The sequence below is a fragment of the Pyxicephalus adspersus genome, chromosome 5 (assembly GCF_032062135.1).
Source record: "Pyxicephalus adspersus chromosome 5, UCB_Pads_2.0, whole genome shotgun sequence".
Classification (NCBI taxonomy): Eukaryota; Metazoa; Chordata; class Amphibia; order Anura; family Pyxicephalidae; genus Pyxicephalus; species Pyxicephalus adspersus.
This window is the reverse complement of record NC_092862.1, coordinates 94,316,944-94,335,231: the sequence shown is the minus strand read 5'-3', so window position 1 is coordinate 94,335,231 and position 18,288 is coordinate 94,316,944. Positions and strand designations below refer to the sequence as shown.

Below are 18,288 nucleotides of genomic sequence, written 5' to 3'. Positions count from 1 at the left end.
AGGGTGTAACAACCTTTTGTTGTTGGGTTATAGTATACCATCTACTGTTAGCCACAAATAATACGCGGAATATAATTTAGGAGTAAGTGACCCATCATAACCAACTCGAACATACAAAACAATTAAAACCTGTAAAAAATGGAAAAAGATAGATATATATATTATTAGACTAAATCTGTGTGATTTATACCATGGATGTATTTATTCATGTTGCTTTTATTGGCATTACCATTGATTACTGTTTTGAATGTTAGCAGTGACACAATAGGCCTGGTTTATTAAAGCTCTCCAAGACTGAGAGGATACACTTTCATCAGTGAACCTGGGTGATCTGGCGAACCTGGAGCCTTCTGGAGAGGATAGGCTATCCTTGGAGTACCTCAATGATCTTGCAAACCTGGATTGAGTCTGAATGAGGATTGAAAACATTTGCCAAGTATTAGCAAATGATTTTGAAGAAATTCATTCCAGGTTTTCTGAATCACACAAGTTCTCCCATGATAGTCCTTCTTCTCCGGTCTTTTAGAGCTTTAATAAATGAAGCCCAATGTCCTCTAAGTTTTTACTTGCCCTAGTTTATTTGAATATGTTTATATTCATATAAAAACAATAGTTACGTATATTGTTGCATGTATCAGCATGTACAATAGTGGCCAATGAGAAAATCATAAATATGTCTTGAATCTAGCACATTTAATTTAGCAGTTTGAGTAACTGTGATGTCAGGGAAGGAGTAAGTTTTAAATTTATAGAAATGTATGAAAAGATTTTGTAGTATAGCAAGCAGACAGTTTATTATACACAGCTATACATTTTATAGTTCTAACAATCTGGGTATGGGAGATATGAGTGAATTCCCAATAAAATATTCCCTATTAAAATACACACCTGCACACACACTGTATATTCACACAGACATTTATGCCCACCATTACACATATACATCCACACTTATATACATTTACCCACATATATACCCACATGTACATTTGTACACATAAACACTTTACTCATGTTCATACATATATTCACAAATACAAGTTTTTATGCCTATATATCCACATGTCCTACATATACTCCATTACCAAAATATATACAGTAAACATATGAAACACACGTATGCACATATATACAAATATATCCACACAATGATACATTTACATTAAATATACACACTTACTATGCCTATTCACAGACAGAATAGCCCTGTTTAGTTTGGTTAGATAAGCCATTATCATTCTGTTCCATGGTGATCCCAGTTTAAAAGCATCTTGTGTTGTGTTAACCACCTCTAAATCTTTACTTGTCTGAGTTCCCCAAACAGCAGACTTAGCAATCTGCTCAATATCCTCCATGTTACTGGCTTCTCATTCCACATCTCTCACTTGTTCAGTCAGGTGGTGCCGCCGTACACTTCCAGCCTGGTGGCAGTCACAGCAGAAGTGGTGGTAGCTGCAACAAATTCTGTCTAAGGCCTGGCAAAGACCCATTTAGACTATATTTTATATAGTTTATTTAGACTGACACTGCATTTGTGTATCTGAATCCTACTGAAGAATTTCCCTTAATGAGTAAGGTTTCAAATGTTGTTGCAGGATAACATGAGAGGCCCAGCTGTATGACTTAGTCGATGGCAATTAAAATATTTAAGAGAACAGGAGCTCAAATTGTTCTTGTATTTGTGTAAATGTAATAAAAGTTCCCTGATAGTAAAGTTGGCCTAGATCAGGGATCGGCAACCTGTGGCTCTTTAGCCTCCTTGTTGTGGCTCCTTTTGGCCGCCGAAGGGAGATCCCTGATGGGGGATCCTCTTCCTCCCGTAAATACTGCGGAGGAGGGAGATTCCCCTTCCGGTGTTCTAACACAAAAATCTACCCGTGAAATAAATTACAAAGTACAATGACGTCATCGTCAGGAAAGTTTCACAGCTGTGTTTGTGTATGAATGCTGCATGTCATCTACTGCAGACTTCGATCTCTCCCAGTACAAACCCCCATATCTCTTAAATAGTATGTCCTACTGACTTGAACTTTTCAGGGTACACAGGGGACCCTCATAGCTAGCAGTTCCCCACCTTTAACAACTTTTTAAATATGGTGGTCATAATTATAAAAAATAGGTCAAATTGAACATGAGGGTTGCTGTTTTAAAAGTAAGAAGCCCGGAATTAAACATTCAAATTATGGACCCCCAGGGCGACTTACGTAGCAAGGAGGTGTGAACCCCAAATTTATACCTACACGTCACAAAATTAGAAATGTCATACTACACTACGCTGTCCCCTTCCCGACTTTGAAGTCCAATTTCTCTGGAATGGGGAGATGTACAAAACCAAAAGTATAGGTGCAAGTGGGGGACACCTCTGACTAACACCCCCTAAAATTTACTCGTTAGGTCATCGTCAGAACATCTGCCCATCAAAAAAATCCACCCTCTTACACATTGCTGGAGGCTTCTAGCACCTGAACCCCAATTTCTCAGGGACGGGAAGGGGTACTGGTGAACAAAATTAGAGATGCAAGAGGGGGACACCTGTGGCTAACACTCCCTAAAATCTCATCATTAGGCTATCGTCAGAACATAAAAAACTCCCCCCATCAAAAAAATCTACCGTTACACATTGGCGTTACAAGCCTCCAGCAATGTGTAACAGGGTAGATTATTTTGATGAGCAGAGTTGAAATTTTAGGGGGCTTTAGCTCAAGGGAGTCCATGCTGCTGATAGGAGTCCTGTGTCCCACGTGTTCCCGGGTTTTTACCTTGAAACAAACATCAAGGTGCATTATTGCTCCACGTGGGACTCGGACTGGATACATAAAAGGAGAAGCACCTTCCTCATCTTACTCGGCATAGAAACGCTGATACTAAGGCTGGAGATACATAACCTCACAAATGGGCAGCAGAATTCAAATGTAAGTTACTTAATATTTTTTTCCAACAATGTAATATTTGATATACATAATTATGTAGGTTATATATTAATTTATTTAGATAACTTTATAATGATATTAATATGTTTATTTACTCAGTATTCTATTTATCAATTAACAAATAAAAACCTATTAATTTTGGGAAAACAAATTATGATTGCTGGATTTTAAAATATAAAAGTATATACAAGAAAGAAATGATTACATTAATCATGGGTATAATAAATCCAGTGAAAAACTATAAAAACTGCACAAATTCAAAAAATAAATCATGATACTAGGGGCATAGTTCGGTGTTTCATTTATTTCACAGTAGGTCTACATATGCACACTGTACTTCTGTTTGTTGTATTCCGTTGTTGTAACAGTTAAAATAAAAAAAGATTTAAACTTTTAAAAGTTTATAAACTGTGTTATGTTTTGCGGCTCCAGACTATTTTTCTTTGGTGGAAGAGTGGGCAAAATGGCTCTTTTGATAGTAGAGGTTGCTGATCCCTGGCCTAGATGTTTTATGCGTGCAGCATTTTGGAAAAGATAAATTTAATCTTATTAGGATGTTTGGCGATGTGATACAACTAGAGCCAATCATATATCACAGCTAATTTGGTGTCAGGATAGCAAAAATTAAAGTTGACAAAAGCTAATCTGGAAGACTGGAAGTTTCAAAATCTCTCCTGATATCCTTGGAAAGTTATTTAAAATAGAATTGGATTTGGGGCACTTGGGATATGTATAATAATTTAGGAAAAATCATTATCTTAGTAGGTTGGCCATGCTCTCATTAGTCCTTGGTTATATTCTGTAATGACTAAATCAGTGGAGCAAGATTGTTGATTTATAATTGGTAGGTGGATTTAAACATATATATATATATATATATATATATATATATATAACTCCATCATCCTTTGTAGGGTGCTGTGGAGAACACCAGTAGCTCCTTAAAAATGCTGTTGGCTCGAATATTCTATTTATCTGTACATTTGTTCCATGAAACTTTACAACAAAAATTAGACGTGCATAACTGACAAAAAATGTTACAAAATATCAAAAAATGCCTAAAAAATAAGGGAAGAAACTGTCCAAAAATCCTTAAAATAACCCAAACAAAAAAACTTGGGAACTAAAACATGCTGTGTAAATAGATGTTAATGCAATAGTGGATCCAAATTAACATACTGACAAAAAACTTTATGGAGCCTAGACATTCATTAACTTCTGGAGCAAGCTGTGCTTTGATATGCTAAAAAAAACAACTGCAGAGTTTGTCTTGGTCATTAAAGAGTTACAAGAGCTTACAGAAGAGCTCAGTCTCAGCTGTGTTTAGCAAAAGATTTCTTATGCAAGTCATGCAAACCACCCCCTCCCCCTCCAAGCCTCCGTCCTGCACACGAGGGAGCAGGGAAGCCCCGTTTGTATCTAGGACTCGTCCGTATGTCGGATGTCCTTAACCCGAGGACTACCTGTATCTTCATATTTTGATTAAAAAAACACATGTATTTCCTATCATTTAGTTCTAATAGGCCAGAAGCTTTCATACAAACGATAAATTTACCCTTTTCTTTTTTACCTCTAGCTCATTCTTGGTGAATTGCACTTACGATTTTTACTGTAATTACTTATATATAGTTTTTAAATCACTTCTGTGAAAATCCTGAAAACAGTTGTTTAGTCACAAAGATCCCATCCCAGTGTCAGCTAACAATCTGCAACCATTCAAATTGGTTTGTTCAATAAACAAAACTGTGTTGTACATGTTATCAGTTTGTAGGATACTTATGTACATTTTTATTCCCTTATCTTGTTGGGCTATTTGCCAGTTTTTACTTATAGCTCCTCATACTTGATCACCTTTTTCTCGCTTTCCTCAAGTTTTCATTAAATTTAATTGCCATTCACTAGTATTTTTAAAAGTTCTTTTCTGTTTCACATTTAGAATAACCTTTCTAGCCTTCCTAATGCATAATATTTCCTTATAACTATACATACAGGATATAAGAAATCACTCATTTCACTTGAAATGCAGTTATTGATTTCCTGAAAAGTAGGATGCTTACGTGCAATAAAAGCAAATAAGTGTACAGAGTTTAATTGACTTTAATATGTGAAGGGGGTAACTATTAAAGTGAAGTAAAACAATTGACAGTTTCCCTTATATCTGCTTCAATACAAAACCTAGTGTGCTTGAACCTGGGATTTTACAGGTAAATACTGGGTATTTAATTACAGGGTATAGGGTATGATCCCCACTGAAGCATTACTAGACTTGATGTACGGAAAGATGTTCCGTAAAAGATGTTACAGGAAAGAAGAGAGACTTCACAGAGACAAGGTAATAGTATTTGCATGTTTTTCTCTAATGCATGGTTAGCTACATACCTTTACTTTGTTTCTGCGAGGTCCCATTACTCAAATGTTTACACTGCTACACACTGACTGTAGAGTGACATCAAGTCAAGCGGCAAGTTGGGAATATATGAAGTACCCACAGGCAAGCGGGTAGAGGGAATATATGAGGTACCTACAGGCAGTAGGGTGAAAATTTGGACTTTCCTATATGAAAATCTCTATGAACAGCTCACTTTCTCCACACACCAATTCTCTAAGGTTCAACAAAACAGGAATACCTTTTATTATTAAACATTTTATGTGCCATAAATACAAGAGGACTTTTACTTACATCTATTTGTCTTACTGACTTAAGCATGGTTTGAATGTTGCCTAAATATCCTTAGGCACCCAAAAAGTGATCCAAACCCTATCTTTTGAAAACTAAAAGCAGTCTTGCCTTAATTCGTGTACCATACAGTATATACCAATAGGCTTTCCTCTCCTCTCCTTTGTAACCAATATAATCATTTTCATGAGATGGAATAGAAGAGAGATGGATAGCTTTTGGGGTACAGAATCCGGCTTTCAGGCTAATAGAGGTTGGAAAGATATCTTCAAACTTTAAAATGTCTTTTTTACTTAGGATCACATGTACAAAATGGCATTTCTGGTGTAATGGTATTTATGTCTGGTTTATAGTCTATAGAGATTAGAGTGTATTTATTTTTCTTTACCACAAAATCTGAACAAGAAAATCTTACTTTTGCCCACAGAATATGCCCATATTCTCTTACTTCAGATGGTTTTGATGATCCATCATTATTTTTTTTTAATTTGAAAAGAAAATTATTACATTTCTGTTAGGGATAAAGACATGATTAAATGTATTTTTTTCTATTAAATATGGACTGATCTCATCCCGACTAATGGAGAACCTTTTGGAGCTTGCACAAAACATGGATTAATCAGGATCTAGCCATCATTATGACCCATCAATACAAAACTGACAGATTAAATCTTAACTCAGAAATTGGATTTCTTCTCTGTGCACTGGCAAAGTATTGTAGTGATTATTGGCATTACATGTAATTACAACAATGATGCAATATAAAAAACTTAAAAAAACACACATTCAGGTACAAAGTTCTTTATTATTAAAGTAATAATTTTTTTAATCATTTTTATTTTTTGTTACAAAAAGCTAAGTGGCTCTGAGAGCAAAAAGTACAGTTATTGTATACAGTATGCTACAGATCCTTCAGGCTGGTCCTAGACTTGACACTATTTGATGCACTTCTGTTTTAGGTGTGTACTATGACTAGCATCCCTAAAGAGATATTCTATCCCTAGCGCATTTTTAGCTATTTACACTTGAAAAAGATTACACTTTTCAATGAAAAAAAGTAAAAAATAAAAAAGTGACAAAAGTACTTGCTTCAATCTTACAATCTTAAAGAATGTGCCATACACAGCCTTTCCAAAAATTCACAAAATAAACCATCGTTAAAAACAAGTAACAGGTGTCAAACTTGAGTAAAAGTGGCATGTTATCTTCTGAATTTTATAACTGTGAAAGAATGGCTATGGCTTGGCAATATTCTTGGTCCCCATTTAAAGAATAAACATAAAGTAAGGCACATACATTTCAATAAAGAACTAAAACACTGATGTGTAATGTATAAAACTGTAGACATAGTACAACAAAAAATTGAACAATAAAGTAGTACCATATAAAGACTTAACATAATTCAAATCAACCCCCTTTGGGAAATTATGTATGCAGTGCTACATGAAGTCAAGTACTGAATCATCATGTCAAAAACAAGAGTACCATACACTTTGCACACAATAATAACAATAATTATAAAAAAATACAAGTGGAGATTTCCCTTTCTACAGATTGCCTTTTTATTACATCAAGTTATAAACAAAAATGTCAGTGTTAAAAAAAAGTCTGGGCCATATGGCATATATATGTTTACAGGAACTAGATAAGTCATGACTGGCCTTTATTAAAATTGGCATGACATGACATAATGATTGCCTTTGCGTATATGCCCATTTTTAATGGATAAACCTCCTTATTCTTCCTAATATTCCAAGATGAAAAAAACAAGCATACAAAATTTATGTAAATAATGATACATTTATTAGACTAAGCCATTTTCTGTACTTTGTTTTTGGCATGCTACCTTTAACACCATCCAGAAATGTAGTCTGGATGTATTAACACTCTAGTGGTGCATAAATACAACTGCATTATTTGCAAAATTGACAAAAGGATGAATAAGAAAGGGCTGTCACAACAAGATGTGATAAGTTAGTTTAAAATGGCAAGTTAAGTTTTCCAATAAAACACATTTACACAAGATCAGCCACTTTAATGACTCAACCAAACAACTAAGGATAATTAAGAACAAAACATATCCAACATGCACATACATCACACTATTACAATGCTTTACATTTAGGAAGAAGCAAAGGACCCATTCAGCAAGAAAAACAAATGCATGGTATAAGCTGTCAATACTGATCCAAAATTGAAATGGAAGACTATTTCTCCCTACAACACTTTAGGGCTTCAGTCATTATTCCATAATGGAACATACTTTGAATGTATCCCTTTTAACTGGGATGAAAATAGCTAAAATACATACATACATATAAAATGAGTTTCTTTCATAGTCATGTAAAGTTCGTTTCAGTCCTCTATTGCATAACAGCCAGGAACTTGCTTTCTTCTGCAAGTGAAGTTAGCAAAGAACTCATGTCCCCAATTGCCATGTTAGTGGTGCTTACTGGCATGGCTGGGAATGTAAGAGACGCTCGGGGAGTTGTAAGACGTGATGAATTACGTGACAGGTTCTGGAAGATGCTTGGGCTTAGAGCTCCTGAAATTAGGCTGGCATGATCCCCATCATCTATGATGGCATCAAAATCAATTTGCACCCCATCTAAACTGCTGCCATCAATATTATTCACTGTACTTGTAACTTGGTTAACTCCTGGTGAGAGAAGCTCAGAAGCACTTGCATTATTACTGTCTTCTGTTAGGCAGTTGCCTTCTTGTATAGACAGGGAGCCGGATTTCAATCTCTGCTGCGGGTATCCTATTGGCTGGTCATACAACTGACCTGAGTAGTTCTGTGAATTTGCACAGTGTTGCTGTGGTGCCATTTCTGTCTTTATACCATTAATTTTGTAAATGTGTTGGCTGTTGTCATTTACTTGATCTTGAATATATGATATACTTCTTTGTACATTTTGCCTGCCATTCCCACCAGTGATAGAGCATGCCGGATAATTCCTGGACTGTGGATATTGTTGGGTACCATTGGATTGTATTGGTGGAAAATTCTGGGCAGCTTCCACATTTTGAATGTTTTGTCCCGAAACTGCCTGATTAGATCGATTTACTCCCAATAAATTCATGCCATATATCATGTGTTCAGTTGCAATTTGTTGCATATATTCCTGGTTTTGAAGATTTTGATTCTGTAACACTTGAGCTGCATCCGTTACCTGCTCAGCGTAGTGCATGGATGATACAAAGTTCTGCAGTGCACTGTTTACCTGGCTGTTATTTGCACATTTCTGCACCCTGGTTGCTGGGCTACAGGGTACTGGATATTGCTGGTCTTTATTAGTCATTGAACTAGTGTACATATAATTATGCTGTATCGTTTGAGAATTATTCTGTGCATTATGGTAGCCCCTTTGCTGTGACTGTCCAGTTTTAAACATGTTTTGCTGCTGAACCACCATATTACTGTACAAACCAAAAGGTCGAATTTGTTGTGTAGCAGAACGTTGCCCATACTTAATTCTAGAAGGGGACTGATCTGCACTGCCTGAGCTAACTTCATTCCACTGTATTGGGAGGTCATTCTTATTATTTACTTGGTCTAGCTGCTCCCCATTGCGTACATGCTGATTAAACAAGCCATTAGTCATATGGGAGTGATCATAATTAATGTTCCTTGTTGAAGCTGCATTGTTTTGTTGTGTGTCTGCCTCAATGTTCTGTAAGTTATCATACAAACTTTGGTTTTGTAAATTAAGGTACTGAACCATATCATCTGGCAAAAAGTCTTCATCATCCAGATTCCTTTCAGCTTCCATGATCATGGCCTCCAGGGCCACATTTTCACTAATGCTGGGAGGACATGGAGAGTATACATTGCGTGTATAATTTTGCAATGCCAAATTGCGCCTATCAGTAAGTACAGGCATATCATGAGAATTGATGCTGTTTAGACTGTTGAAACGCTGAACTCTACCAGTAGCTAGGTTAGAAGAGACCATTTTAACAGGATCACTTGCCCTACGCATAGAATTTGCTTGTAACTCACTAGGAATTAAATGTCTCCTGCCAAAAGTACTTACTCCACTGTCACTACATCTCCTAGGAACATTGTTTGAAGAAAGAGGAGATAATCTACTGTCTCTCGTGTCGCCCAATAATGCTATTCTCGTCTTCAGACTCATCATGTCCATGTTAGGTAATGGTGTTGGTGGAGGACCACCTGTAGCAGCAGCATATTTAGCTTTTAACCTGTATTGCTGTGCTGGAGTCAGGCTAAGGAGGCTAGGCAGACCATCACACTGACTTGCTTCACTTGACCTTCTTGAAGCATCGGTTGAGATAGGATCATATGAATCTGCAACACTGATATTTTGAACCCTTCCTTCTGCTTGGGAAGCCTCACTGGATCTTCGGCTAGAAAAACATGGTGAAATTCCAGATGATCTTCGACTACTTAAGTATGCAGAGCTGATTGTACTAGTATTGCTGTCCCTTCTACTGTTCAGAATATTTAATACTGTGATGTCAGTACTTGAAAACTCATTTCTATTAGGAAGAATTGACATTGAGTCTCCCAAACTAAGGTTGCTGCCTGGCTGGAAACCTATGGAAACCGAGTAAGGAAAAGGTTATTAATTTTTGTGATTTAACAGACCAAAATATTTATTCATATTTAGTGATAATAAAATGAAACTGAGCGGTGCAAAATAATTCAAACTCTTCAATACATGCTAGTAATAATACAGTAATATTAGCTACAGTATCACACATATTGAGAATATTATGGTTCAGCTTACCATTTCCCATTATAGGTGGCAGAGATGGGGCCTTGGAAGGTGGTACAGGGTTCAGTCTTGGAAGTATACCATTAATCTGTTTGATTCTTTCTAATTTAACTTGTTCCATCCATTTAGTTCCTGTCATTATCCTCCTGCCTTGTAAACCAAGTCCTGTGGTTGCTGTGGAAATGGTAGAGTCCATGATAGGGGTATCATCTAGGGTGCTGAGGTCTCCTATGCTGCCTCCATTATTCAGAGTAAGCTCGATCCCACTGTTGGTATAGTTGCTGATGGGGGACTGCTCGCTGCTGCATGAAGACTTACCACCAGGGCTTGGCTGAGATGTCTGTTAGAAAATAAAATGTAAATGGTAAACTATTTGACAGTTAAACAGACAGTTTAAACAGTTAAACTATTCACAGTAAACATATCAGTAAAATATATTTTAAAGAAATTAAAACATACACAAAACATATTGATTAACATATATTTTATGCAGTTTACATACATATAACAATTTCACATTATGCACAATTACAGCAATAAGATTTATATTTCTAAAGCAATTAACATATTCATTATAAAAACACATCACAATGGTGACTGGGTATGGTTAACAAAGGAACAAATGACGAATTCCAAGAAAGTTTAATTGCTCTGAGGCATTCTTCACTAGATATGTTGCTTTAAAAGTTGGCTCTTCCTACTGTTTTCTGCATCCCAGCACTGTTCAAAATTTTTAATTGAAGTAGTCAGTATTATAAAAGTTTATGGGGATATCCTTACTTCCCAGTGTGCAGCCACAGGAACTAGCATTCAGAACAGCCAAAAAAAAACAGCAAGAAGAGTTAAGTTTTTAAAGAAGCAGATACAGTGAAAGAACATAAAGGTAAGTGTAATTTACATATTACATTTACTTTCCTCAATGCTTTACAGATACATTTCCTGGAGTTCTAACTAAAGTTAGAGATGAGCAAACATTTAAAAAAACAAAAACACTTTATAAAAATTTGTTTACACACAAATTTTCCTTGTGTTTTTCTTTTTTGTTTGTGTATTTTTAATTTTATGTCCATAAGATATACCAGTCTGAAACACATGGCATATGAACTACCATCCCAAAATTAACAAGTAAGAAAACTATTGAGATAATGGAAACCCTGCTTTGCTGATAGCAATGTAAATTGCTATGAGCATTGGGTAAACTTTTAAAAAAAAAGGCTGTATTCATAGTAATAGAGCTCATTTCCCAAAGAAACTCACAAAGGGGTTAAAGATATGTGAAACCTAAAATTAGGTTGATATCCGCTATCTTTGGATCCATTACCAGTTTAAACAATGCAAAATAAAGTTCAATTAAAAATATGGACACTGGCTTTAAAAGACTGTTATCTTTGTTTTGGGTTTCACTCAACCATTAAATATATACAGACTGCAATCAGTACAGCAGGGCCCATGCACACCGGACTGTGTCTAGTTCAACATGGACTGCTTTAGGTGAGGGGACCACACTTTACATGAAAAAATACAGACTTGACCCTGACAGACAGACTAAAGATTATTCTCAAACATCCATTAGCCACAAAGCAGCATAATACATCATGACACATGAACACAAGTGATAAATTTGCTCACCTCTAACAAAAGTATATATATGTACATGATGAGTTTCTTGGTCCAGACATATATATTAATATATTCCCTCACCTTATTACCCACTGTCCTTAGAAAGGTTGAGAAAGACATTTAAAATCAGACAAAAAAAGACAGCAAATTAGAAATAAATCCATTAAGCAACACTGCTAATCATACTAGTTTTTTTTATTTGTTGGAACATTTTTAATGTACATTTCTGCTAGTGTCTATTCTGCTTATATATTATTATTATTATTATTATTATTAAACAGGATTTATATAGCGCCAACATATTACGCAGCGCTGTACATTAAATAGGGATTGCAAATGACAGACTAATACAGACAGTGATACAGGAGGAGAGGACCCTGCCCCGAAGAGCTACACATAACATTTATATGCACATAACATTTATATGCTTTTATACACATTTACATAACAGAGAGGTATTGTGAACAAGATCAATAAAAAAAAAATCAATAATCTAAACATCCTTTTACCTGTTTAACCATTTATCTAGGTGCAAAGGAAAGTGCTTCCTGTGTTGACCTTCTGCTAGTTACCAGCCTTTTGCTTAAATAACTTTGGAGCAGTGTTGCTTGAACAACTATTTAGTTTGAGCATCGTTCAGCTGAACAGAGGCTGATGCTCAGCTACGGCTGAAGCTTAACTGAGGTTTACCTTGCTGTTAGGTTGGCAAGGTATACAACATTTGAGAGCTCTTAACTATACACAACAATGATAATCTTTATTATTGGCTGTTAGTGTTAGAGTCAGACTTGCTCCCTAATGACAAATAGCTAATCAAAATGTTCACCATTGTCTTCACTGATAATGGTAAGGAATTGCACACAGTACACTTTGTGCAAAAAGAGCTATTTTGAAATCAGCTCAAAATTGAACAGCAGCCCTACATTTAAGACACTGGTTCAGAAGAAACAGAATGAATTAATATAATGAACTTAAAGAGATATAATTCCTAACAGAAAGGTATATATTCATAACCAGAAGTATAGAGTTAAAAATGAAATAATCTTTAAAAAGTACTGTATATCTGAAGAATAAATCAATATTCCCCCAATGGCATTAGCAAAAGAATCTCTGTGTTTACTCTGGTCACATTAGGAGAAGGCACTGGGAAGTGTGTAACAAACTCTTGCAGTTGGAGACAAGAGACATGTGTTTGAGCACATGCATAAGGACAGTGTTATCTACAAGTGGCTTTAACTCCTAGCGTTCTAATTCTGTCCGTATTTCCACGCAAAAAGCGTTACTTTTTTTGCATGGAAATTTATTCTACATTGTAGGCTTATAATTTCTTAGGCATAACTCACCGAAATATGTTCAATATTTATTAAATTTAATAATAAACTTAAAAAAAATAATAATAGTGAAACGGAATATAAATGTAAAGTAGCATGTATTATATAAATAATTTAATTTTATATATATATATAATAAAAAGATTTCTTTGTATTGGACTCAATACAGTTATTATGTAGTGAATCCAATACAAAATTATTTGAATTTCCCGCCGCGCCTCCTGCACGAACCCACGCATGCACCGACGTCACCGGGAAACCCCGGGGAACGTCTCTGCACATGCCAGGAGTGAATCGAAGAAGGAGGATGCCGCTGGAAGACCTGCAGGGACGAGAAGGACGCCGGGGGATGCCAAAGAAACAAGGTAAGTGGAGTTTTTATTGTTTTTTAGCGACCCTGAGTGTGACTCTGGATTACCACTGCTTGCATGGAAAATTACTGCTTGGGGGTTAAGTTTTACTTAAGTGTAAGTGTCTAAGCTGAAAACTACATACCATTGGTTTTTCAGTTTTCACTGATTTTACATGGAGACATTCTTCATGTTTTGAGGTAGTGTTACTGAGGTCCTTGTGCTCTCCATGTGCACTTTGAACCGCATGGCCTGGAGATCGGGATTGTGAATGATTCCCTGGCTCTCTTGGTGGAGGAGGTCTTGGGTGAATGTCACCTCGCTGTTTCTTAGTAACGTGGGCCTCAGGACCGTGCACAGTCTTTACATGTTTCCTCAAAGAGCTGGGATCTGTATATCGTTTAGTGCAGCCAGGGATTTTACATACATATGGTTTCTGTAAATAAAAAAAAAATTAACAAATAAATTAGCATGCGTTGAACTTAACATAAAAATAATAACACTTTTCCCTAATAGATGCTTTATAAAGCAATCATTACCAGATTTTTTTCATGTTGTCTTCATAAAGTTTTATGACAGCAACATGAAATTGCAAAAGTTTCAAATCTAACTGGGCAGTTTACCTCATTGGAATGAGTCCGGTTTTGATGTTTGGCTCTGTCAGAAGCATTAGAGAAAGCCTTGTTGCAGCCTTCGTGCTCACAGACATAAGGTTTCTCTCCAGTGTGAGATCTCAAGTGAGTTTTCAAGTTTTCTAATCTGGAGTAAGCTTTCGCACAGCCTTCAAACTGAATAAAAAAAAACAGGAATAATTATATTTTAAAAATCATAAAATATAAGGACAAAACCTCAGGCATGCAAATACATACACACAGGAGCAGTTTAACCTACCAAAATACTTGCATTTTGTCCAAGCAGTCCTGATACAACACAGGCCAGGAAGAAAGCAAACTAGGCTACTCCAGGTAAGCAGATACCTTTCTGCCCCCAGAAATTGACCTTGACTTTTCTGCTTAATATGAAATTTGTGTGGGGGTCATGTTTCTTGCTTTAACATTTTAGTCACTTTTCCAGAATGAGCATACATGTGCCTGGTTAGTGATTCAAAAATATTGAAATCCATAAGGGACTTTCTCAAGTAGGTGATAATTTAGGAAGGTTTTGAGTGCATGAGGGATGCCATGCACCATGACCATCCTCTGATGTATGCATTCTTATTATACTTGTCTACCCTACAATAAACTGAATAGAGAATAAAAAAAAAAGAAAGTGGATAGTTGGGGTTTTAAGGCAAATTGAAACTTGTATTTAGTGAATTATATTGAACATCATATAAGACACGAATATATAGAATATTGCTTGTTCTGTGAGACTGGCAGCACCTGCACTTGCTAAAATCTCTGCAACTTATTTTCACACCAAATAAGCTATTGCCTAGGAAACATGTCTTTACCTATTCTCTGACAATATAATCCCTGCAATATCTTAGCATCAACCATCTGAAATTAGACACTGTGGCTTTCAGATCCCCTGAGGAAGCCAAACAGGCGAAACGTGTCTATGAGACTATGAGACGTTACCACACGATACCACACTTTTAATTGATTCAGGGATATTGCTATCTAGTTTAATACCCCACCATAACCTACCGGGGCTGGATCATATATATTTATGTCTTATTTTATGGTAAATATAATTCACTAAATACAAGTTTGAATTTGCTTCAACCCCCCCAGCTATCTACTTCCTTTATTTTTATTCTCATTTTAAGAAATAAAAAAAATATTCTCAGAGTAATGAAGATCAAACTTTTTTTTCCAGATACATATATTTTCATTACTTGACGAGTACTTGACTGTACTTACTGTGCATTTGTGTGGCTTCTCTCCTGTGTGTCTTCTCATGTGGACCACCAGCATATATTGGGCTTTAAAAGGCTTTTGTTCTCTTGAACAGTCCAGCCAGCGACATACAAACTCCTTCTTTTCACCATGTATGTGATCATTATTTATATGCTGTACAAAAAAAAAGAAGACAAAAATGAGGCAAACTTTTGCAATATAAAAGATCACAACATGTATTCTTAAGTTTAATCACTATTTATAAAAATGACAGGTCTGATTTACTTCTGCATTAGGAATATCTGAGAAGGGAACAAAAACTGGGGCAAAAATCACACATCAGATCAATAAATAAAAGTGACAGTAAGCAGTAATTGGGTAGTAAAGGAGCTGCTTCGTGACATGTTGTAAAATCCCTCTGAATGATTGCCCAAAATCAAAACATTTATTACATTTCATCTTCAAGTGATAAAGAGCTGGCTTAATATATAATCATCATTAAAATACCATTTGACTCCCTACTGTGAAACAGGTGAAACGTAAATTCACCTGGTATTTCACTAATGAACTTCTAGCGGCGAGGCCTAATGATTCATTGGGGGTATATAGGAATGTTAGGATGCCTGGATCACTCATTATTTGCCAAGGGACTTTAACCTGGGGTCTTCCTTTTCTTTGACATGGTTGTCCTTTTCCTTTAGGTATGACTGTTGAAAGCAGCATTTAACTATGGTCCTGGGTTCCTCCCTTCCTGCCCCTCACTCCCCACCTAACGCCCCCATTTTCACCCCTCCTGGTCGACATTCCCTTCCCCTCTTCCCTCCTTTTCTTTCCCCCCTCTTTCTTTTTCCCTTCATATTTTTATGTGCACATAGCAACAGAATACACTAAGTTAGGTACATGTTTTAAGTAAGCTGAGTAAAAAAGCACTTTATTATTTATTTATGGATATTCTGTTATATGCTCTGTAATCTTTTTCTTTAAATTCTTTCTATGAAAAATTTAAAACCTCTTTTTTCCTAAAAAAAAAAACATTTGGCTTTAGTATTGTGTAAACAATAGTCATCTCCCCCATATGCCTATGTGACTGCATTATTGAATGTTAAACCAATTTTAAACTTACATGTAAAACCACCAACCTAGTGTAACATTATAAGTAATGTAATTCATTAAAGCTGATTTAAGTTTTAAAAGCCATAGGGAGTAATCTCAGTAACTGCTCCAGCTATGGTGATTACAGTGTAGCAGCAGCAACTCTGTACAGAGACACAGACCTACATTTCTGGTAGGGGAGGAATCTGTCAAATAGCAATTAGAGTTGTTGACATTTGAGAAAAGCCTAATAGCACTATTGGTGGCACAATTTTTTTAAGCAAAAATGTTCAAAGCTAAACAATACAGAAACCAAACTGTGTAAGACGAATATACTAAAGAAACAAACAAGTTGTTTATGTCTATCAAAATGTAAGACAACAAATCCTTTAAAACAGATGTTTATCGTGTTTGCCTGAACAAATTAATAGGAACATATCAATAAATAAAGAGCAAAAAAGATAAGTAAACATTTGAGGTGTTTTGTCAACTCATGACGTATGTAGTGGTAGTAGTAATTCGTACATGTTACCTCTAGATGGCACAATATACAAAATAGTCCCAGTATTGAATGGGAATTCCCTTCCTTCTACCGGTATTGTAAATACGCACAGTCTCATTTCAGCCACTTTAATATGGTATAATCATAATGAACTCATTTGACCCTCCCCAGCACTGATCGTAAAATGTAGTACAGTCCAGGTGTTATGATGAAGTCAGTTTAACAATATTACTTTTATTTGTAATTAGTTAAACAGTTACATTCTCCTATACAAAAAAAGTAAACTCACAGCAGATTAAAATTGTAAATTGTTTTAAGCTACATACTTTGAATTTTTTCAAAGTAAAAGTAAGTGGGCAAATACTTTGGTGCTGTAATATTACAAGTAACAATAAATAGAATCAAAAGCTTGACAAACTTTCAGGACATGCAGTGCAAATAATTAAAATCTTCAGACAGGTCAAAGTTGTTCAGCTTCCAAAATGTTTTGTGATAATACCTGACTGATGACTGATAATAGGCTATTTCTTGGGCCTAAACTTCAAAGGTGTTCTGTGTTTAAAAATAAAGTATTTGTTTTTTTCACATTTGCTAATTCCTTCTGAACAGTACAGAAAAAAATAAACCAAATGAGCTGCTGGGCACCTTAACTGACAATGAAAAGTTTTGGAGGACACACCAAAAGTTGTGAATATATATCCTATGGAACAGTACAAATGCACTTAATTTCAAGCAAAACATGTTCTTTCATGTCATATCCTAAATTGAAACAGCCAAAAAAAAATCTTTTAGAGGCCAAAAATGCATAAATACTCATACTATGGACTATGACTACAACCATGAACCCATCGTTAAATATTCTTTACAATATAATGATTTTATACTAAATCACTAATCTAGAACAAACATCTGGATAACTACTTTTGTTTTGTTCTGTTTTCTTAGTTTCCTCATTTGAATGCTTCTAGCTACATCTCGTTAAAAGTATTGAAGCCAAGGTTCACCAAAACTGCTAATAAAGCATCTTAGCATCTTTTTCAGAGTATGCAGCAAAAAATTATTGCATTTTTCTTATAAGACCATTTGCTTTACCACTTACAAAAAATCTCATTTGTTAATATTTTATGTATCTTGAAAACAACATTTTATGGGTAGTAATACTTACCAAGATCTTAGATTAAAGGGGCAAAAATGTACCTG

At 35.6% G+C, this 18,288-nt stretch overlaps 1 protein-coding gene across 2 annotated transcripts in view; it reads right to left on the bottom strand.

The window, feature by feature from the left end:
- Positions 1–6,392: 6,392 nt before the first annotated feature.
- Positions 6,393–18,288, bottom strand: part of GLI3 (GLI family zinc finger 3) — a 124,801-nt gene continuing 112,905 nt past the window's right edge. For both annotated transcript variants that reach the window (XM_072412167.1, XM_072412166.1), the window contains exons 11-15: positions 15,519–15,668; positions 14,277–14,441; positions 13,799–14,089; positions 10,365–10,692; positions 6,393–10,171 (exon numbers count right to left, since the gene is read on the bottom strand). In XM_072412167.1, coding sequence (XP_072268268.1) covers positions 7,971–10,171; positions 10,365–10,692; positions 13,799–14,089; positions 14,277–14,441; positions 15,519–15,668 — 3,135 coding nt within the window. In that variant the 3' untranslated portion in view covers positions 6,393–7,970. The remainder of the gene's footprint in view (positions 10,172–10,364; positions 10,693–13,798; positions 14,090–14,276; positions 14,442–15,518; positions 15,669–18,288) is intronic.